At 52.1% G+C, this 23,253-nt stretch overlaps 1 protein-coding gene and 1 long non-coding RNA gene across 4 annotated transcripts in view; one reads left to right on the top strand and one right to left on the bottom strand.

The window, feature by feature from the left end:
* Ip6k3 (inositol hexakisphosphate kinase 3) overlaps window positions 1-11,402 on the bottom strand; it is a 23,276-nt gene extending 11,874 nt beyond the window's left edge. The window contains exons 1-2 of one of the 3 annotated variants that reach the window (XM_076916560.1): window positions 11,319-11,402; window positions 996-1,343 (exon numbers count right to left, since the gene is read on the bottom strand). In XM_076916560.1, coding sequence (XP_076772675.1) covers window positions 996-1,194 — 199 coding nt within the window. In that variant the 5' untranslated portion in view covers window positions 1,195-1,343; window positions 11,319-11,402. The other 2 variants (XM_034524468.2, XM_076916559.1) reach the window with 2 other exon arrangements.
* Window positions 9,006-23,253, top strand: LOC143435187 (uncharacterized). Its single transcript, XR_013105250.1, has 5 exons — window positions 9,006-9,396; window positions 9,683-9,811; window positions 11,454-11,619; window positions 22,589-22,673; window positions 22,814-23,253. It is a non-coding gene; the product is annotated as an uncharacterized LOC143435187 (long non-coding RNA).

Genomic DNA, 23,253 nt, shown 5'->3' with positions numbered 1-23,253 from the left:
AACACCAGCTCTGATGCATCTGGCCTTCCCAGCTGTCCTGGCCGCTGAACATAACTGGTTTCTTTATTTTCTGACCCTTGAATCTGCTACATAGCCAAGGGAAACCTTGAACTTCTGGTCCTCCTGCCTCTACCTCCTGAGAAAGAGTATTAGAGGCATGAATCACCGTGCTCCAGTTTGTGTGTTGCTGGTGTTGGAAGCCAGGGCTTCGTGCCTGCTAGGCAGGCACTCTCCTGGAGACCGGGTCATATCCCTAGCTCCCCACAGTGGGTTTCTGATGAGCTTACTTGAGTGTCATAATTGCTGTCCCTGCAGATCCTTTGGCAGAGGGCAGCAGCCCCCAGTCATGGAAAAGTGAGGTTCTTCATAGAAGACCTGTCTTCTGAGAGCCCACTCAGCTCTGGGCTGGCAGCTGGCAGTCAACTCTGTAGGGCTTCATTGACCAAGCCCTGAGTGTGGACCAGATACCTACCCTTGGATCTGGGCAGGGGTATCAGATAAGAAAGCCAAGAGGCTCGGCCCTTCCACTGAGCTCCCACAGCCACCTCATCCTGGGCTCCAGAACACACCCCACCCACCTTACAGTTTTCTCAGCTGCACACACCGAAAGGCAGCTTGGTCTTTGCCCTGTCTGTATGGAGTGGGCATTCTGGACTCCTAACCAAGTCCTGTCCCAGATTCCCCGTGTCCTGTCTGTCCTGGGTCTCCAGAGGGAGGCCCAGGAAGCCTCCCCTGGCCATATGCTTAGCCACAGCCACACCCATGATGTTCCCAAAACACACAGAACATCCACCCCATCAGGACCAGAAGGACTAGGCGTCCCCTTGATGCCAGTGCCAATTCTTTGAAGCTGAGTAGCTCGACCTTTCTCCAAAGCCATTAACGTGGAAGCTTGGAGAGCTTCAGATTCAGTCTCCACACAGCTCTTACACCTCACGCCCAGCGACAGTCGCTGTGAGCTCAGCTGAGCCTGCCCAGCCCCTGCCCCCACTCACCTTTGTACTGCGGAGTGAAGCACCTCATAGCCAGTGGTAGGGACTCATAGAATTTCTGTTCCTGGGAGACAAGAGGCTTGCAGACTGTGTAGGCGTCATACTGCAGCACGCTCAGGTGGCCCCCAACCTGGTGCAGGAAGGGCTCCAGCGGCACAGCCACCCCGGTCTTCCCCTTGTCCGAGCTGTGCCGCACCACCATGGCACCACTAAGTCTTCCCAAGGAAGGCAAGAGGGAGAAGCTACTGTCCCCACCAGGTGGGCTGTCCGTGGTCTCTGGCTTTTTCTCTCTCTCTCTCTCTTGGCCTTTACCACTGTCCCAACACAAGCGGTTCCTGGCAGCCGACTTCTCTGAAGAAAAGTAAATAGATAAAGGAAAACAGAAATTATAAAGAAGGGTGAACGTTAGGTGTGGGCTGGGTGTGGGCTGGTGTGTTGCCTGTGGGTCCTAAAACAAGAAGGTAATAAGTGTGTTTTGCTTCTGACATGATTTTTTTATGAGTAACTGGCCATGGTCTGCTTCTATGACTCAAGGGTAAGCGTGAGTTTTTTTTTTTTTGAGACAGGATTTCTCTGTGTAGCCCTGGCTGTCCTGGAACTCACTCTGTAGACCAGGCTGGCCTTGAACTCAGAAATCCGCCTGCCTCTGCCTCCCAGGTGCTGGGATTAAAGGCATGTGCCGCCACTGGCGGCTTGGGAGTGAGACCCTAAATAACACCCTGAGCCTTTTAGATTTAAATATTAAAACTTTTAAAACTTTCAAACAACCTACACAAGAGTAACTTTCCACGCTCAGGGTCTGGTCCTGACTTCTCCCTCAGAGCTGCCTCTTTCTCCTTCTGGAAACATCCATCTCTACCCAAGGAGAAGCAAACAGAGTGCCGGGCCCCCCACTGTCTGACAGGGCTGTTTTATTTCTGTAGAGAAGAACTATGTTCCAGCAATTTGTGATGTTTTTTTTCTGACTATCATATATGGCTGCTGTGTGACCTTGGGCAGGGTACTGAGGCTGCCTGGGCCTCAGTTTCTTTATGCAATAGACAAGGATGCAGAGTCAGGTACCGAATTAAGACAAGGGTCCAGAAAGTCCCCGCCACCACCTCCTCTGAGCTCCTTAAGATGGTCTTGCCTGACCTAGAACAAACCCTGCAACTCTGGAAAACCAGTTTCTAAAGTCATTCTGCCTCTCTCGGAAGAGCGTCAAGGTGTCGGTGAGAGAGGCTTCTGCCGAGTGTTTGTCCCATCTGAGAGGACATTCCCACAGCAGGGCCCTCACCACAAGTTATTAATACCTCTCCCTCTGCTGGACTCCTGGCTACCATGTGACTGGGCAGCACTGGGCATCATTAACCCTCTAACTGACCTTCACTCCGGGCCCTGGGCATGGCTGGATGGCTCTACACACACCAGTCCTATCACTTTGTTGAGGACCTGAGCTTGGAGAGGCTCTACCAGCTGTCTGGACTGCCAACATGCCATGGAATGAAAAGTCCAAGTCTGGCCTATCCCTGTCCTCACACAGGGTCCCCTAACCAGCCTGTGTCCTTCAGGCCAGAGAGTGTACCTGTTGGAGAGGGGAGGGCTACAGGCCCTGCCTGGCATCTGTGCATTCGCTTAGGATATTGGGGTGACTGCTGAGGTATTGGGGGAGGGAAGGGTGAAAGCCTGAAGCAAGAGGCTGGGCCAGGAGAGACACAGAGGGCCTTTTTTGAACTTCCATCCTGAGGTAGAGAGAGGCCAGTGGTGTGTGTGTAAGGGGTGTGGGATCTGGTTTGGGGGGGGGGGTGTTCAGTGGAGAGGATGACTTTCTGGATCCTTGAGAAACTTGCAAGCCAGACTGTGGAGATTCACCCTGACCCCAGGCAGTGGCACTTGTGGTAACTAGAGGAATGCCTGGTCTGTAAAGTTCATTTATAGCCACTCCTGGAAGGAGGCTCAGCTCCTGTCTCACACTGGTCTCCCTGAGGACAGCCCCACACTTGCCAGGCATGGCTCTCAGATGTCAACTGAGCTTGCCAACACGCACTGCCTTGTTCCACTTAGTCCTCATACTGCCACACGCGTAGCCTTGGGTGTACGTCACATAACATTTTGGGTGCTTTGGATAGTCAGTTTAGGCCTTACGAGGACCTTTGGGGTCACTGGAGCTATTAGCCCACTTTTCTGTCCTGGGAACAGAGAGGTCAAGAGGGTTTTTTGTGTGCACCAGCTAGTATGAGAAGGACAGGGATTTAAACCAAGGCCTGCTAACCTAGTCTGCACTCTGCAGCTCCCAGCTTGCTGGGAGACCAGGATCATTATCGTCAGATGTCTGTTACCTACCTTAAAGGTCAGGAAACAGTCCCAAAGAGAGACTGGGACTTGGTCAGTGTCATGTCCCTATAAGAGACAGGTGGCTCTGGGACAAGCTTTACTGTCCCCCAATCCTTAGATGGTCCCTGCACCTCACTGAGTCATTATATCTGTCCTGATAGGGTGCTTGGAAAGAGGGGAAGACCACTAGTCCACTTCTGTAGAATCTGTCACAAAGGAACAGGCAGGGGCTGTGGAGAGCTTCCTGGCCAGGCTGCCAGCACCGTTTGAGGAGTGTGTCCCTGTCAGAAGTGACTCCTTCCTCTCTGCTGATAATTAGAGCCTGGTCCTCCTTTCCTGTCCTCTCAGAGGCAAGATGTTCAGGTCTGGCTACAGCTACTCTGGGAGCTCATCCCCAAAAGATTGGTCCCTGCACTTCGGAGCAGAGCTCCAACCCTGAATCTGGGGTTCAGGGATCCAGTGCCTTTCCTTAAGAACACTGGGTTTGACAGCTGGGTAAACTGAGGCACTTGCTCTCGCAGGCCTTAGGTTTTAGGTCAGGTTGCCTCTGAGGGTCTTTCTGTTCCTGGGATGCGCAGTCTGTAGTTATGATGCCGTTGGGGGGAAGGAATCGGATGCAGAACGGGCTCAGAGGTGAGACCTTCGCTTTCCGTACTGACCTTGGGTCTCTGAGAATTTGGAAGTTTTTTACTTTTGCTCCCTTTGTATGTGGCCTGCAACCCTGTGGGTCTGAGGTGGAAGTGGTGGAGGCTTCCATTCTCAAGTCCTTCTCCTACAAGTCCCAGATGGATAGCCTTAGCTGCCTGGGCCTTCCATGCAGGCTCCTAGTCCCTACCCTTCCTCTTGTGAGTCAGGAGCCTCAGATCTGTCAGGAGGCACCATCTCCCCTCCCCCCAACTCCAGCTCACAGAGGCTGAGGATGAGCTGGTAACAGAAAGGAGTTTGTTTTACCGTCTACTGCCATGGCCTTGTTTGGGGGACAGTGCGCGCGCGCACACACACACACACAAGACTCCTCCACGTGGGGATCAGTGCACGGGTGACTCTCCAGATGACTAAGTCAGCTGGGGTTCTAGAAAGGCCTGCCTAAGGGGACACCCCCATTCTGACACATTTACAGGAGACTCTTAGCTGCTTAGATTTTTCTAGCCTACGCCTCTTCCTCAAGTCCCTAGGAGTTGTGGAAATGCCCTCAGCAGGAAGGGACTCAGCAATGAGCTGTCCCTTACCCCAGGAAGTGGACAGGAGGCCCCATCCCTGCTCCCTCCTGCCCTGTGGCCCGGTCATGTCCTCAAGGAAGTAGCACCAGGCTTCACTCCAGCAGTCTAGGGCTAACTTGGGCCTCTGGGGTGCGGTTGTGGGGCCGGTAGTGAGTAAGGCCATGAGCTGGCCACATCAGGACAAGCCCTTTCCTGCAGCTTTATGAGGTCTGAGTGGCAGCCAGCCTGGCTCTGCTGGGTTGGGGGACACTCCCTGTTCTGAAAGGAGGGGAGCCCAGCCATTTCCGCAAGCATGCATGTGCACTGTCACAACAGGTGCACACATTCATTCAAAGGCATTTATGGGATTCCTTGACGTTTTTGTTATCTCTTTTTTTTTCCCCTCAATCAAAAGATACTAACAGCCTAACGGCGCACAGTATGCTTCCTGGTAGGTGAAAACTGAGTCCTCTGGGGTAGAGGAGGAGGTATAGCCCAGGAATAAGAGAGCAGAGATCTGGGTTCGAGTCCCAGCACCACAAATAGACAGCATGTTCTCTCACATGGAAACCTAAAAGGGCGACTAGAAAGTACGAGAGAGCAGTGACTGGGACCGGGAAGCGTGGGTATGAGTCAGGTCCTCTACTGCACACACTGGGATATCACAGCGAACCCTCCTTGTTTGTATAGTTAATAACGAGGGTCCTTATGGAAGGACAAGGGGGTTTCTGCATTGGTCTGAGGTTGAGGTGCCTAAGAAGTGACCAGGAGCAGGGGAGAAGTTGGCTTAACCTTGGAGAGCTTGGAGAAGCCCTGCTCAGGGCCTGTATGTAAAAGGAGACATACAGAAGACAGGCCAAGAAAGGGCAGGAGTGGGTGACTAGAGGGGGGATGCTGGGTCTGGTTTATGGCTGACCAGAGTGGACAATGGGAGGGGCTGGAGAGGGGGAGCCCGGCCTTCCTTCCTGGGGAGGGGGAGCCCAGCCTTCCCTGCTGGGGGGCAGGCTGCAGGCTGGGCTGGTGGGGGTTGGGGAGGCGGGAGGCGGGAGGCGGGAGGCAGGATGGTTCAGTCAGTGAAGTGCTTGCTTGAAGCACTTGAAGAAGCTTGAGTACCTGACTTTAGATCTCAGCACCCATGGGAAGGACAGACAAGCTACAACGGCACACCCCTGTAACCTCACCCTCAGGAGGCAGAGACAAGGGGGTTCCTGGGGCTTAGCCAAACTGGAGATCTGAGAGAGATCTTGTCTCAAAAAATAAAGTAGCTGCCGGGCACGGCGGCACACAACCTTTAGTCTCAACACGGAGGGAGGCAGAGGCAGGGGATCTCTGAGTTCAAGGCCAGCCTGGTCTACAGAGTGAGTTCTAAGTCAGCCGGGGCTGTAGTGAGACCCTGTCTCAAAATGCAGAAATAGGAGCTGGAAGGATAGTTCAGTGGTTAGGAGCACTTGTTGCTCTTGCTGAGGACCGGGGTCGGCTCCCAGCACCTGCACAGTGGCTCCCAACAGTCTATAACTGGTTCTTTGGATTGAATGATCTTTTCTGAAATCTGCTGGTACCAGGGACACACATAGTACACATATGTACACACATGGTACACGCATGTAAAACCTTCATACTTAATTTTTTGGGTTTTTTTTTTTTTAGACATACTCATAATTTTAAATAAAAAAAATAAGGTGGAGAGGTAATTGTGGAAGACACCTAACGTTGACCTGTAGTGCACTCACGCGTGTGCGTGCGCGCGCACACACACACACACACACAGAAGCTCGCCGGGCCTCAGTGCAGCCTGGGAAGGGACAGTCCCCACTCAAATTATCGAGGTACAGAAGCCTTCAGAGAACACATCCTGGAAAACCTCAGGTATTCAGGGGAAGGGCATTCTGGGAAGGACATTATTAAGAAAGAGACTGCTGCAAAGCACAGCAGGCCACACAATTCAAAAGCCGAGTGGTTTATGGTCTGCCCTCATCTCCAAAGCTCTCAGGTACATTTCCTAGGTCTCTCTGAGCCGGCGATTGGGGACAAGTACCATTCAGCGTGCTTGTGATGCCTGAGGGTGAATCTTTTTAATCTATTAGACATGAGAGGACCCGAAACCCATTTAAAACCGCTTAGGTGGTAATGGGCAGGGGAGTTTCACAGTTCCCCACGTGGCTGAGGGCCGTGCATTATCTGGGCCCATCCAGGCTGCAAAAGCAGAGGGTTTATGTTTCCAGAAGGAGTTAATGGCATTTGTAAGTCCATTGTAGAACAACCCAGGAGCCCTAGGCCCCACCTCTCCTGCCTGGCTCTCTGGCTGGGTAGGATCAATACAGAGTGCGCTCTGGGGGCCTGCACACATCACCTTCCTGGCCGAGGCTGATATATGTGTCTTCAGAGAACATCTATTTCCCAGGAAGGCATGATTTCCAGGCTCCTGGGGCCACGCTCCACACCCCTCAGCCCAGGAACTTATTTCTATACCAATTTCTTTCTTTGAGAGGGGATTTCCCCCTCTTTCCCTCTTAATGTTTAAAATATCCCAACATTCCTTCAGCTTGAGAACCAAATACAATTTTAATACCATGATTATTAGTTCGGAAGCCCTTCAGCCACTGACAAATGTACTCAGCAGTTCCTGCAATGTTCCGAGCCTGCTGCTGAGGCAGGGGGAGCATGAGGAAGGCTGGCTGCTGCAGACAAGCACCCCACGAGGCCTGTTCTGCAGAAGCAAGGCTGGGACACCGTCCCTCACTGGCTCCCTTCCCAGCAGGCTTTGCTGCCCCATGGGCTCTAAGCTCGGACATTGTTAAATAAGACCTCTGGCCATGATTTCCAGCCTCTGGCTGAAGCCCCTTCTCCATGCCTGCTGCCTCTTTACATAACAGAATTGGTTCCTTAGCTTGGGCAAGAGGTCTGTGTGCTGGAGACATGGGTTTGCCAGTGGCTAGCATGTTAGGGTAGAGACAGCAACAGATTCCTTTCTGCTGTTGCTTATTTGGGTTTGCTTGGTTTTAGTTTTGAGTCAGGGTCTCTGGGCCAGGCTGGTTTTGAACCTACAGTCTTCCTGATTTCCTTTTATTTTCCTGCTTTTGGGACAAGTATCATTCAATGTCCTTGTGATGCCTTGTGATGTCTTTTCAATCTGTTAGACGTGAGCGGACCTGAACCCATTTAAGACAGCATAAGTGGTAATTGGGCAGGGGAGTTTCAGATGCTGGGAATACAGGGTGTGCCACCATGCCCAATTTATGCAGTGCTGGGGATGGGGCCCTAGGCTTTGTGAGTATCAGACAAGCTCTCTATCCACCAAGTCACACTTCCCAGCCTCCAGCTACAGTTTAAAGGTGAGAGCACAAGAATTAGGCAGAGAGAGAGTGTGTGTGTATGTATGTCTGTCTGTGTGTATATGTGTGTGTCTATATGTGTGTGTATGTGTGTATATGTATGTGTGTGTATGCGTGTATCTGTGTGTGGTGTGCATGTGTGTGGTGTGCATGTATGTGGTGTATATGTGTATGTATGTGTGTGATGTGTGTTTCTGTGTGGTGTGTGTGTATGGTGTGTGTGTATATGTGTATCTGTGTGTGGTGTGCGGTGTGTGTGTGGTGTGCATGTATGTGGTGTGTGTGTGTGTATGTGTGTGTGGTGTGTGTTTCTGTGTGGTGTGTGTGTATGGTGTGTGTATATGTATGTGTGTGTGGTGTATGTGTGTGGTGTACCTGTGTGTGGTGTGTGTGTGGTTTGCGTGTATGTAGTGTATGTGTGTGTGTATGTGTGTGTGGTGTGTTTCTGTGTGGTGTGTGTGTATGGTGTGTGTGTATGTATGTGTGCGTGGTGTATGTGTGTATATGTATGTGTGTATGTGTGTATCTGTGTGTGGTATGTGTGTATGTATGTGTGGTATATGTGTGTATATGTATGTGTGTGTATGCATGTATCTGTGTGGTGTGTGTGTGGTGTGCATATATGTGTATGTGGTATATGTGTGTGTGTGTTTCTGTGTGGTGTGTGTGTGTGTTTCTGTGTGGTGTGTATATGTGTGTGTGTTTGCATGCATGTGCTGCATGCCTGGTGTTCTTGCATTCCGTCCCACCAGAGCCCCCTGCACTGCCCATTTCTGGAGTGAATCTCTTAGGGAGAAATGCCAGCCCATCCTTTCCCGGCAGAGGGCAGCAGTACACATGTGGATGCCAGGAATATCCAGAAGGGATTAACACTGTCTGAAGACTAAAACCAACAGCCCATCCACAACTAACAACCAGCGGGCATATCCTTGTCACACCCTGAGTTTGTCCAGACCTGGAGTGCAGGGCCCTCAGCTGAAGCTCTCCTGCCCCATCAGGAATGTCTTTAAAAAGCTCTGAAGTCATCAAGACTGTCTGTCTCCTCTTGTGGCTGCTTCAGCAGGGACAGGGGCTGACAGAGGCGGAGAAATGGCTATGCACACAGGCAGGTGCCCTGGACCACACAGGAGCAGAATGCCATGGGGCAACGCAGGCCAACACAACACCCCTGCAGACGTACGCCTCACATGCCCCACCCCCAGCAGCCTGCAGGTTTCCTTCCGTAACAACCAACGTTCATAAAGTTTATTGCTGTTCCCCGCGGCTGACAGTGAACAAGACAGCAACCATAAGGATTTCTGCCTGGCGAGGATTTATTCAAGTGCCTGTGCAGAGTGGGAGGGGCTGCTGCCGGCCCCAGAAATGCAGCCAAGAAGAAGAAAGGGGGTGCCAGAGCCAGAATTCACCAGGGCAGAGGAGGGTTTCTTAGGTTCTTGAAAGAGCCTGGTGGGCCTAGATCAGGGAACTCCCACAGGAGGGATTCCAGCCTCAGACTCCCATCTGTACCAAGAACGGTCTGGGTCTGACCCAGTCACATCCTCTCTGTCCTGGGGGCCAACAGTAAGTACCTTCAATTCAATGGGTGTGTGTGGGAGAATCAGAGGGTGCAGGCAGGGCCTCTGGAGACCAAGAGGAATCTTAAAGGTGGGATTGGCTCTTGGTCTAACAAAGCTTGAATTAGGTAACTGGCCTGATCCAGGTGCAGATATGGCTCATTTCAGAAGGGTCACGATACTGGGTTCTGTCAGAACCTAGTGAGGTGTGCTGTAAAGGGAAGTGGTCTGAGCTGCTCACTGGTACGGGCTACCCAAGAGCGCCTGGTAGCATCCTCTCCATTTTCCCATAGGGTCTTTCATGAGGAAAAATTAAGACACTGGCAGAGGTCAAACACTGTAGCTAAGCTAGGTGTGATGGTGCCACCTGCGTAGTAGTCCTGGAGCTTGGGAAGCAGAGGCGTGAATATGTAAAGTTCAAGGTGAGACTTGGCTACATGGCAAGTTCGAGGCCAGCCTGGGTTATGTGAGACCCTATTTCAAAGGGGTGGTTGGGTCCCCCTCTTATAACTCCATGTATGACCCTGAGATCATAGGGATGGCTCAGATTCAGGTCTTGGGGTCTCCAAGATTCTACCTCTGTCTAGGGCAGCAGCGGTCTTTAGCCTTGGTTCATGTCTCCCATGAATGTCTCTCAGCACCCTGTCTTCACCACCTAACCTTCTCCAGGGTGTCCCTGCACTCAGGCCCTAAGACACTGCTCACAGGTACTGATGTCACCCAATCCCGTGGTCTCATCCAGAAAAATGGGTGGGGCTGATGGGACAGGACATGCTGATCCGTGGAGGACTTTCCCTGGATGCCTGCCCCTCTGGGAAGGTTTAACCTAGTCTGAAGGGAAGTGACTGGCTCAGGTCCTTCACCCATAACCCACAGCCATGGCTGCAGACCTGGCTTGCCCACTTGTGGGCCAGGGGGAGTGCATTAGAGAACGCTCAAAGAGGGAGAGAGGGTCATGCTAAGGAGATGGGAGACAGAAAGAAGCCCACGTCTCTAAATTGCTGCCTGTCCCAGCCCCTGCCCACCCCAGACTGCAAAGCATGCATACACACACACACACACACACACACACACACACACACACACACACACACAAATTCCAAGTCACAGGCACCTCCAACAGACCTATATCCCCTATGGATCCCAACCAGCCCGTAGGGAGGCTACCCCACAATGAGAACTGACCTATGGCCTTGACACCTGCTGTCCCTCATTCTGGAACCATCCAGGGCTCAGCAAGATGGCTCTTCCCCATCTTTCATCAAGGCTGCACTCACCTGCCTCCTTCTGGGGGTGTCAGGGAGTGCGCAGCAGGGACTCTTGTCTCTCAGTGCTCTCCTCTGTCTGTAAGCATGGGGAAAGGCCTGGCCCAGTTCAGTGCTCTCTGCTGGGTCCTGGGTGGAGCTTCCTGTCCAGAACTAGGCTATCAGTGGCCTGAGTAGGGGAAGCCACCTGATCCTCTGGGGCTGGGATGGCCAGCTGTCAGCTGGTGTCCACAGCTCTGGAGTGGGGCCAGGGGTCTGGGAGGGAGAGGAAAGATGAGGAGGGCGGGGACTAGGAAGAGGGGGAAAAGTTTGGGGAGGAGGAGGTAGGGGACAGAATTCAGCTCAGCTATCTTGAAGTATGACTGGTTTTGAACTCTAGGTGCTAACTGCTACAGAGTCACTAATTAGTTATTTAAAAAAATCATTTGAATATATATATACATATATATACACACACACATATATATACACAAACACATAACTATACATACATACATACATACATACATACATACATATCTGTGTGCGTGCATGTGTGAAAGCACACACATGCCATGCCATGCCTGTAGGGGTCAGAGTATAACTTGTAGGCATGGTTTCTCTTCCCTCTGTGGGTTTCCCGGACTGAAGTCCAGGTTCAGGCCTGGAGACAATGTACCCTTACCTGATGAACCCTCTGATGTGTCCTTTATTTGAAGCTGGGTTAGAACCCAGGGTCTCACACTGAGAGCTTGCAGCCCTACTAAGCACTTGCAGACCTATTGATCACACCCCCAGCCTTCTCTGTTTTCTTTTCCAGCCCTGTTCAGAAGGAAGGACAAGGCTGGGTTAGGCCATGTTTTCTCTTCCACCCGGCACCTCCTGCCCCAACCCACTCCCAGCTACCTCAGGTGGATTAGCACAAGCTCAGAGGATCTCAGGCCCAGAGTTAGTCTGTCCCTCTGCCAAGCAGCAAGTGCTTGCAGGTAAGTGCTGTTGGGGACCCCATGGTACCAGACTCTCCCAACAGAGGAGCCTGTCTGAACACAGAGAGGCTCAAACAAACAGAGGGAGCTAAGAGTGGACCTGAGAAGTGACCGCCCGACACCGGAAGGAGAAAAGAAGCAACAGGAAGATGACAGCAGCTGAGGGAAGACGGAAGGCCCAGCCAGGGCAGGGTGGGAGGCAGGGGGGAAGCCAAGAGAACTAGGAGTGATGGGAACTGGGCAGGAGCCCAAGCGTGGCGCTTCTCGGAGGAACCAAGGAACTGAACACAGCACACCGGAAGTCAGGAAGTCAGCCATCAGCTTCCGGTTTGCAGTTGCCAGCTGACTGTGCTTTGAAGGGAGCATACTGGGGATCAAAGACAGAGGCCAAGGGCATCGCCCTCCCAGGGGGCCTTTGAGTGCTCCCAGAGGGACAGTGGGAGGGACGATGAGCCCAGGAGGCTTGGTGAGAGCTGGTGAGCATCTGGCCAGGAAGAGATGGTGTGGGGTAAAGGACAGACATCAGGTCTAGACGACCCTGGGTCAGTCAGTCTTAGCGTCTATCCTTCAGGTTGCTCAAGCTGTGCCCCACAAAGGTCCAAGTGTGCAGAGGAGCTGGGGCAGCCGCGGGAACCTTCCCACCGGTCCCCTTCTATGGCCTTCCCCACACCGGACATGGACAGAGCAGGCCCCACCACAAACGTTCCACAGTGCCATCAGTGAACCCTGGTTGAACGTGGGATGGGGCAAATTAAGGGATTGATCTGAAAGTAAAAGGCTTGCATGTGGATCTCAGCCGATCCTTTATTCTTAGCACTCAAAACCACAAAAGTACAATTGATTGCATGTACACCAGCCTCTCCCCAGCCAGGCTGGTGACCCCAGTTTCCAGGGAAAGTGAGCCGGCTTGGGCTCGGCCCCACCCACTGCACAGCTCTGATTACCAGCCTGGTTTCTTCAGCTTCTCGGCTTCCTATCCCCTCTCCCACCTCGGCTGCCCTTAAATCCTGTTCTGGGAGCCTTAGAGCCACGCAGGTCTGAACAATCCCTTGGGGGTCTAGAAGGTGTGACGCTTCCCACCCGAGCCAGGTGGCCAGTGAGTGGCTGAGCCTGGACTTGAACCCAGGTCTCGAGGAGGACCACTACCTGCTTCTTGCTATTGTTATAAAGGTCTTGTTTGCCTTCTCTCTCACCTCATTAAGTTTGTCAGGCCCTACTGTGCAACGGAGAGACACAGCTATTACCAAACACCAGAGAGGCCGTGGGAGCTTTCTTTTACGTAATCAAGTAGGTCACTTTATTTCTGTCCTTGGCCCTGGCCAGCCTCTCTCTGTGCCATTTTTCCAAAGCCCTGCTTCGCTTCTCAGATGCCTTTGTTCAGCCTCTCCCCAGGACCTCTGTCTTCCCACAGTCCCTTCCCCCAGCCATCCCCAGGTCTTCTGCTCTAGGACTGACGTCTGCCCTGACCAGCAGGACACTCTCCTGGGAGCCACCGTGTCTGACCGGCACCTTCGGTGGTGCTAGGACTCACACACTTTCTATCATTAAACCCTAAACATTTCTCCGATGGATATACCCTTGCCCGGCCCACCCATCTCCTGCTTCTCAGAGCTACCTCACTCTGCTTCAGTCTTACACCTACAAGCCATCCACAGCCTCTCCCTCTTCTCAGACTAAGGTCTCGATCCTGCTGTGACCAGCCCTCCCTTCCTCATTGGTATCTCCTCACTTGCCGTGGCCCTGGTCCAGTCCTTTCCCCTGCTGCTCTATCTGACCCCAGTGTCTCTCCCTCTCTCGTCTGCCTGGTTGCCTTCTTCTCCTCATGCAGTAGATTCCAGCTTGAGAATCACGCTGGGGAACCCTTACCTCCTGATACTCAGGCTGGCCTGTGTGCGGTGGCTCCCTGCTTGTCCCTGCTCCTCCGGGATGGGGCCTGGCCTGCTGCTCGGTGCTGCAGCGTGGCTCGTGGCTATTTTCTGAGTGAGTAAATACCTGGACTTGTTCTGCTTTTGGCTTCTCAGTGTCTGGCCTGCAGAGTGAGAGAGTACTTCTCAGCTTCTGATAATTCAGGTCCCAGACTAGGTCACCATGGCCCTCCATGCTTGTCCCTGTTCCCATAACCCGGCGTTCCAGCTCTCAGACAACGACATCACTTTCCAGGATGTGTCATCACCCTGTCCCGCCTGGTTAACATGGGTGGCTGCTGACCAGATGGAGTTCCAGTGCTGCCTCTCCTCCAGCCATGTGAATTGGTGCATGCCTGTAACCCAAGCATTTGGAAGGTGGAGGCAGGGGCATTGGAATTCAAGGCTATCCTTGGCTACATAAGGCCAGTCTGGGATACATGAGACAAAAGCAAACAAATACCACCAGCCTTGCTAGACACACCATACCCCAGGACAGCACACCCCAGTATGAGATGCCTAGCATAGCAGACCCCATCAAGCTACCAGGATCTTTAGGAAGCCAGCATGAAGTACACTTGAGTCTTTACAGAGGTAAGGCCTGAAGACCAACAGGCTGCAGCTTTCCCCACCAGGGTCTCCCTGCAGGCCCGGCCAACCTGGTACCCAGCCCCAGCTAGAAACATCCAGTCTGGGTATTGGACTCCGCCTCTGAGTCTACCTGGGCTCCTGTTGGGTTTTCAACAGTCGCTTCTCTTAAGACCCACTGGGATCTAGATGGCTATAGCTGCTCTTGCTTCCTCTCTACCTGCTCCAACCAACCCAGGTGTCCAAACTGCAGGATCAGGGTATTGAACCATCAGACTGAGGATCTGGAGGGAAAGCTGAGGTGGTGTCAGCACTTGGATGCCTGGACGGGCGACAGCACGGTGCCTCTGGCAGGCAGAGTGTGTTTGTGTGCGCATCCGTGTGTACAAGCGTTGGGGAGGTCCGGCCCTGGGACGGGAAGGGAGGAGCTGAGAATCTTGGCATTCACACCTGCATCTGTCCAGTCATCAATTGTGGGAACAGCTGGAGAGTTGGTGGCTCTGGGCCTCTCCTGTCACTCCCACAACCCCCTGAGGTGAGGCTGAGGAATCAGGCAGAGACCACTTCACCCGGCTGGGCAGTGGCTGAGCCAGGCTCCAAATCCCACCTCTCACCTTATCTTACTGTCATGACCTCAGAGTCACAGGGATACATCCTCAACTGGGTGTGGTGGCTCATCCCTGTAATTCCAGAACTTGGGAGGCTGGTATGGGAGGACTTCCATGAGTTTAAGGCCAATGAAACCCAAATAAAACAATAAAACCCAGCCTGTCCACCACCACCACCGGGCAACCCAGTGTCAGAGGACCAGCAGTGAACTATCCGGGCTTCATGCAGCTACTTTTGGCCTGGGACGGCTGTTTCAGCAGAGAAGCCCAGGGCATTGCATGTGGCTCCAGCAGGGGCTGGGTCTTGCCAGTAATACTGGGTGACAATTTTCTTTCCTCAGCTCACATCTGGGGTAAAGGACCTCTGGCTGAGGGTGACACAGCACCTGGGTCCGTGACTTCTAAGCTGAGACAGCTCTCAAGAGAGTGGTCCCTGTAGATCTTTATCCCATGGAAGAGCCAGCAAGCGTCCCTGAAGGCCCGATTGAATAACAGCTGGTCACATTGCCACATTGTCCCTTGGCTCTTAAGCGGCCCATGAGGAGTGTTTGTGAGTCTTCTATGGTGGCTGAAAGCCAAGACCATCTGTCACTAAGATTCCTTCTGTGGGTTGTGGGGCTTAAACAATCTTCATCCCTTTGTCTGAGTCTTAGGTTCTAGTGATAAACTGAGGCAGGCAGGGATCTGCTGTTTTACTCCAGTTGGCCAGTGACTGGGTTTTCTTACAGATGTTACTAAAGGGGTGTGGGCGCTCTACCACAAACATCTGGGAAGCTTTCACCCAGCAGGCAAGGGGGCTGTCTCATAGAGCCCCCTCTCCTAGGCTCCCTGAGGCCCTGTGCAGTGTAGCATACAACTGGTGGTTGGAAGCCACTGGGCACGCAGGTGTACATCCCCACTGCCCACAAGGGCTGTTAACAGTCAGCAGGCCCAGCTTGATTAGTAAGGGGACACAGCTGAACTCCCCAAGATGGCAGTTGCTTGGTTCACAACACCATCAGAGGTAGAGGCCAGCTCCAGAACCTAGCCTCATCATGCAGGCGATCCCTGAGAACTTTTTTGTCTTTTATTTTTACTCCGTGTGTGTGTGTGTGTGTGTGTGTGTGTGTGTGTGTGTGTGTGTGTGTGTGCATGTGGATGACTGTGGAGGGGAGGCCAGAGGACAAGCTCAGGGACCCTTCTTCCTCAAGTGCCACCAACACTGTTTTGAGACAGGCTCTCTCCCCAGCCTGAAGTCTGCTAAGCAGGCTACGCTGACTGAGCAGTGGGCCGTGGGGATCTCGCCTGCCTCCACCTCTCCAGAGGTGGGATTACAAGTGTGTGCCACCATGCCTGGCTTTAAAAAAAATTTTTTTTTTAAACGTGAGGCTTGGTTGAACTTGGGTCATCACACTCTGAGCATAGCCAACTAGTGGATCGTGCCAGCCTCTCCCCCGAGTGGCCTGGGAAACTAAGGTTTCCCGAGCTTCAGGCTGGGCCTCCTGAGCACTGAGACTCACCACCACTTCTGGCTTTTTGTTATTGTTGTTGTTCCACTTTCCAGAGTCTAGGACTGCCCCCAAAGGCTGCCATCCCTTGGACCATAGAGGAAGTAGGGGCCCTGCCCCAGGATGTCTTCCCGCCTTGATTTTTTTTAAACAGCTTTGTTGGCTAGCAGCCTGAACAGAGCTCTGCAGAGAGAAAGTCCCAGAATATCAGAGCTGCAGGACCTTGGAGGCCACCTGCTCCAGTCCTTTCATTTCATAGGGGAAGAGAGACAAAGGGACACCGCTGGAAGATGAAAGGACACACTGGGCTTCTTGGTGGCCAGAGGAGGAATTGAACTTGTCCCAAGTCCCACCCACAGCCAGCCTTTTACTGCCTGGTGTGTTAGACTGTGCATACAGACACTCCGGGTACAAATCCCTGGCTCTGACCTTCACTGACTATGAGACCACCACGGACAGGGACCACACCCTCACCAAGCCCCAGTTTCTGATCTGCAAAGCAGCAGGGATGGTTTTTCTCAGGAATACTGTGACGTGCCAATGCAAGAAAAGAGCATTTGGTGATGGCTAACACGGGGCCCCACGTGGTGCAGGCTGACACAGGGACCCTACGTGGTTCAGGCTGACACGGGGACCCCACACTTTACCTATTTTTACTGTGATTAGAAGTGTTGATCCAGGCCTTATGGGAAACAGTGGAATATGGTAGTCACACATTCTAACCCTGTATTCAGTTTGTGAATGACACATTTGGTCACAGTACATAATTGAAGCTGGGGTTATCTCTCAAATCCAAGACATATGAGGAGCTGTGGGACAGACTGATCTACTTACCCTGGGGGATGGGGTGCAGGCTTCCCAGGAGCTGCCGCATACAGGCAATGGGGTCTTGCAGTATTCGTAGGAGTCCTCAGACAAGGAGTGAAGTGAGCCAGCACTTGGGAGTCAGAGGCAGGTGGACCTCTCTGATTCAAGGCCAGCCTGGTCTACAGAGTGAGTTCTAGGATAGCCAGGGCTACACAGAGAAACCAAACCAAACCAAAAAACCAAACCAAACAAGAAGTGAGTGAGGGGGGCTGGGGATGTAGCTCGGCTGGCAGAGGGTCCTTCTCACCTACCACGAACAAAACATTGAGTTCAATTCTCAGCACCACACAAACTGGCACACTGACACTCCTGGCTTGCCCACACAGCCAGCCTGTGTGTATAGAGCCTTCAGTGTGTGTATAGAGCTGGCAGGACGGCTCAGAAGGTAGAGACACTTGCCATCAAGCCTCATGACCTAGGCTTGGCTTCCAAGTGCCATGTGGTGGAATAACAGGATCCTGAAAGCCATCCTCTGACCTCTGTGCAGTGGAACATGCACTACATATATGTAGCATGTGTGTGTGTGAGATAGAGACAGAGACAGAGACAGACACACATACACAGAGAGAGAGACAGAGAGAGGGAGAAACAGACACACACCCACAGAGAGAGAGGGAAAGAGAGAGAGGGAGAAGGGGGAGAGGGAGAGACAGACACACACACAAAGAAAGAGAGGAAAGGAGAGACAGAGAGACAGATACATACACACACACACACACACACAAAGACAGAGAGACACAAAGAGAGACAAACACACAAAGTGGGGGAGAGAGGGAGAGAACAGAATCAAGCAGAGGGTACCACAAGTCGGTCAGTACCCATAAAGCCAGAGAGACCTAGAAGAGCAAGATATTTCTGGAAGACTATGGGGTAGCAGCTGAGTATGTTGGATTCCCCTTTCCTTCCCTCCTGGGGTGCCCATATATCAACGGTGAAGCCAGGACCACAGTGTCTTTGAGAACGACACGTTACAGTTCCCACAGACGGCTCATTAGACAGATGAGGAGACCCAGGGTGGTCCCCAGAGGTTCCCAGCCAGGCAGTGTTCACCCCTCTCTGCCCACCCTCAGGCTGTGACCAGAGCAGGGGCGGAGGGGCTTCCTGGGGAACTCTGCCGCTGGGAAGAGGGTCAGCTGAGGCTGCGGGGGAGAGGAGCAGCTGGCTGGATGACAGCCTGGGGGCAGCTGGCCCATTATTTATGGCTATTTCTTTGAGAGTCCTTCAGGACCGCTCAGGTAATTGAGTAAGCGAACATGAGCACATGCCCGCGATCATTTAATTGTGGCAGAAAATGAAGTTGGTTGCAGCTGGGGGCCGCCAGCCCTTGTTTCTGCTGAGCTGGGCAAGTAGAGCTGCAGTGACCATCCATCCTTGGCCCGCCCCCGCCCCATCCCATGCCTGCGTGCACTGGTGGCCAGGGAATTTGTTCTTTGGAAGTACCACTCTCAAACCTTCATCTCTGCTCGGAGGAGGAGGATGTAGGTGGTGAGGGGCTCTATAGACAGTGAAGGAGACAAGGGGGACTCAGAAGGATGAGGACTGGATGGTGCTGGCAGCCAGGGCAGGGACTCAAATCACCACATTTGTGACAGCACTATCATCAGACACGTTGAAGTACTCTCCTTTTCCAGGCACTAAAGCACCTTCTACTGGTCCTCCACTATCCCTGTGGGGAGTGTTAGTGTATCCCATTTCAAAGGTGAGGAAACTGAGGCATAGGCTCCTGACTGCTTGCTCCTGGAAGGCTCTGGGGTTCCGGGGGGGCCCTTGAAGGACTTCAGTGGGAGTTCACCTGAGATTTAATGAAATGTGAGCCCAGAGGAGCCATCCTGAGCCCTAGGGATCCCTCTGGTCTGATTCCACACTAGCTACCTGCCTGCTGCCTGGTCCTCCAGGATACAAGCCTCGACTCTGTGTCCAAGGCAAAAGGAGGCTGCCCATAGGCCTGGGCTGTCCTGATCTGTTGGGAACCACACTAGCTCCACGTTCGGGCGGCCAAAAAATGTCGCGGCCTGAGCAAAATGTTGAGGCCCGGGCTGCCCCGCGTTTGGTGGCCATTTTATCCCGGCCCAAGCTGCCGCTCCAGTCCGAGGGTTGGGGTTCAGCAAGAGAGAGATCACTCACGGATGGACTCGAAGAATGGAGACCAGACAGAGTGTGTTTCAATCCCGTTTATTCTTCAGTTTCTCTTCTTCTCTCCAAGTCCCAAGTCCTAAGTTCCTAGTCCCTAGTTCCTAGTCCCTAGTGCCTCCAAGTTCCAAGTTACTTCTTCCAAGTTCTCTCCCAAGTGCCTGCTTCTCTGTCTTCTCTGTCTGCTGTGTTTGATTCTCAGTTCTGTTCTGTCTCTGCCTTTTATATGTCTCACTTCTAAGCCATGCCTCTAAGTCACACCTATAATCATGCCCTTAGGTCTTGTCTCTAACTCTGATCTCTATACTTCTAAGTCATACTCTTAAGTCACACACCTTTAATCTCACACACCTTTAATCTCACACACCTTTAATCTCACACACCTTTAATCTCACACACCTTTAATCTCACACACCTTTAATCTCACGCACCTTTAATCTCAAGGTATCTAAACCAAGATTATCAGAGTGTGCTCAGCTGTTGTAGGCTATTGTAATCCAAGTCTCATGTCAGGGTATATGGCTCAAGATGGCTGCAAAGCTGATAGCCGCTTTCTGCTAAAAGTCAGCCCCCAACACTGATCTCCCAAACTCTGCCCTTCTTTCTAAACCTTGAGGAGGGACAGGCCTGGACCATGCTAAGCCTGGTCATCTTCCTGGACCAAAAGGCCACTACATCTTTAGTGTGAAGCTTAGGAAGGGCAGCCTGGAGCTGATGGGAAAGGGGCTGGGTGTAGACCCTAACCCCATGGGACCTCAGAGGAGTCCCTGTAGCTGACGTGACAATATAGCAAATCAAAATGCTTTCATCCTTGGAGGCAAGGTACTGAGTCAGGGCACTCGGCAGAAGCAAGGTGAAGCTTGCAAGAGGAAAGAGAAGACAGCCTCCCCAGAAGGTGTCGTTAAAATGGACATCTTTGGGGCTGGAGAGATGTCTCTGAGATGAGGAACAGTTGCTGCTCTCCCCAGGACCTCAGGGTCTTACAGGCTTGGAGACTCTGACAGGGAAAGCACCTACTTCAAAGGATGACACCAGAGAAAGCCAGGATGGCAGTTAACCCCTTGAGGTCTGTAACCCAAGAGAGAAAGCCTGAAGTCTGGTCAGAGAGTCTGAGGATAAACTGACACCAGGTAGAAACTCCAAAGAAAAAGCACCCTCCCCCCACAAAGGCAAATTAATTCAACTTAGGGGACAACAGGTTTTACATGGAAAAAATAAAGTGAGACAAAATCAGACTCCGTCCTGATTCCCAATAGGACCCCACCAAAGTCACGTTTTCCCATGGGAGTAAATGTGATCGCTGGTCTGACAAAATTCGAAGATATGCACAGAGGCAGGTATGGGGAGCTATAAGAAAGTTGACTCCTGCGACTGTATCATACATGTTACATAGACTGGAACTGGACATGCAGAGCAAAATGATCTGCATAGATGACGGGGCTGGGGATGGGACAGAGAACAATCAACCTTTATGTTCCACTAAAGAATTTTTTTTTGGTTTTTCAATTTTTTGTCCATAGATCATATTTATAAAAGTTATACTTCCTGGCTGGTAAAACACCTCAGTGGGTAACAACGCTCACTACACAAGCCGATGGCCCACGTCAACCACTGGAACCCAGGTAGAGAGGTACAGAGAGAACTAACTCCATAGTTCTCCTCTGGCCTTTACAGATACCATGGCATGCACACATGCATACATGTCGTCATCGTCATTGTCACCAGCAGCAGCATCGTAATAGCAGTAGTAATAATAATAAATTAAAAAAATTTTAAAGTTACAGTTACCACTGGGTGGTCGTGGCACACACCCTTAATCCCAGAACTCAGGAGGCAGAGGCAGGTGCATCTCAGTAAGGAGTGGTTCTGACGCTTTGATGGGAATCTGAGAACGCTGAAGATCCTGTTCCCCAATTGGTTGTTGATCGATCAATAAAGATGCCAGTGGCCAATAGCTGGGTGGAAGAGGCGGGACTTCCGGGTTCCCACTGGCTAAGAGAGAGGAAGAGACTTGAGATATTTGGGGGGAGAAAGACTAGACAGACTCCAAGCGACAGGAGAGATCTTCCAAAATGTGGGTGGGAAGGGAAAGCAGCAACTGAGCAACTGGGCAGATTTAGAGGTGTTAGCCAAGAGTACCGGAGGGAAGGGCTCGATAGATCGCCGTCGGAGGCTTAGAAGTGCCCAGCCTTCTTAGGAAAAAAATAAAATCACAAAGGAAAGAAAAAGTTACACTTACTATTTGTGGTGATTTGAATGAGAATGGTCCCCATGGGCTCAACTGTTGGAAAACTTGGTCCCTGGTTGTTGGAGCTATTTGGGAAGAATTAGGAGGTGTGGCCTTGTTGGAGTGTGTCAGGTCAGCTTTGAGGTCTCAAAGGCCCACCCCCACCCCCACCCCCCAGCTCTCTCTCTGCCTGCTACTTTCAGATAGAGATGTGAGCTCTCCGCTGTTCCTGCCACTTTGCTCCACCATCGTGGACTCACCCTAAGAAACTCTTCTATAGCTTGCTTCAGTCATGGTACTTTATCAAGCAACGGAAAAGTAACAAGGACACCATTCTCTTTATCCATCCATCCCATTCATCAGGGATCGATTGGTTTAGGCTATTTAGAGGCAGGAACACGGTGTAGCTCAGGCTACCTGGAACTCTCTATGGGGCTAAGGATGAGGTGGTTGTTTACTCCCACTGGTAGTAATGGCATGAATATTTTGGGAGTAACCAACCACCTCCTGATTGAATTCACAGCCCGCTCTCCAAGACAGAACTCATATGCGTGACTGTTAACTGGGCCAAGAACCAGTGGCTGGCTAGGGAGAGGCCCTAGGAGAGAACTTACAACTTTATTGAGCTAAATGGACATAATGTTGAACTGTTCCCCGGATACTTCCCTTTATGCCCCCAGAACAGTGTAACTCAACGTTTATCTGCAGAAGACTGGAGTGCTCAGCCTTAAATGAGACATCGTCATCGGGTCCCCTTCCCTCAAAGCTCAAAGATCATTGTGGAAGCGGGGGGGGGGGGGGGGCAGAAGGACTCTGAGAGGCAGAGGCTATACTGGATTCTCTGAATATGACAATGCTGTTACACACGTGAACTCACAGTGGCCATGAGTCAGGATAATTCTAGCACGGATAGGAGAAAGCTCACCAATACTGCTGCAGGGCAGGGGAGAACTGGTTTTCTTCAGCTGTGGCCCCTGAGAGGCATCCCATATTCCGGTGGCTGGCTCTCCATCCACACACATCTGAGAGCATTCCTGGACTTAGGTGAGGGGAAGCAGGAAGGAAGGTAGGGAGAGTTGAGGGGGGCAGAGTTAGGGTGGATTTTTATCAACACATGTTATATTTATGTCTAAAGTTCTCAAACAATCTTTTTTAAAGGAAAAGATGAGAAAAGAGGAAAAGATCGATCCTACAGGATGTTGGCTGATGTGGCAGACCCGGCTCCCAGGACTTAACGTGCCCGGTAATCAAGTGGGCGTGGCAGGCGGAGGGTTCTATGGATGGAGAGAATATGAGCTGTCTAGTCAGAGCTCTAAAGGCATGTTAAACAGAGAAACCAGTTCTGCTAATGGAGCTGATGGCTCTGTCTCTGGCACCCAGCAGCTTCCCACAGACTCTACAGGAGCACGGGAAACCACCGCAATGTCGGAAGCCAGCATGTGGGTTGTGGTTCCTGGCAACGTCCTGGAGACGCACTGGGAGGGGCTCGAGGCCATGGCACCAGCTTTCCCCTTGGGTCCTCTGAGCCCAGAATCTTCTGTCTGCCAGATCTCACGACATGTACTACCTGGATGCTAGTAAGGATGCAGGGTCTTGTGGGTAGTGTCTCACACACATGTGCACATGCTTACACACAGTAGGGTGCTGGTGTGTGAGGCTGGCTGTTGGATCCTTCACAGTGAGGCAGCAGAGGCCTCTGAATTTCCCCCTTCTGTAGGGGATTTTTGAACTGGCCCCAGCCAAAGCCTCATTGCCTCAAAATAAACCCCAGCTGTGGATGAACCCTCCCTCCTGGGCTCTCCTTTTCTGTGACAGACATTCTT

The sequence above is a fragment of the Arvicanthis niloticus genome, chromosome 20 (genome assembly GCF_011762505.2).
Source record: "Arvicanthis niloticus isolate mArvNil1 chromosome 20, mArvNil1.pat.X, whole genome shotgun sequence".
Classification (NCBI taxonomy): Eukaryota; Metazoa; Chordata; class Mammalia; order Rodentia; family Muridae; genus Arvicanthis; species Arvicanthis niloticus.
Note: the sequence above shows the minus strand (reverse complement) of the source record. Positions and strands in the feature narration are given on the sequence as shown.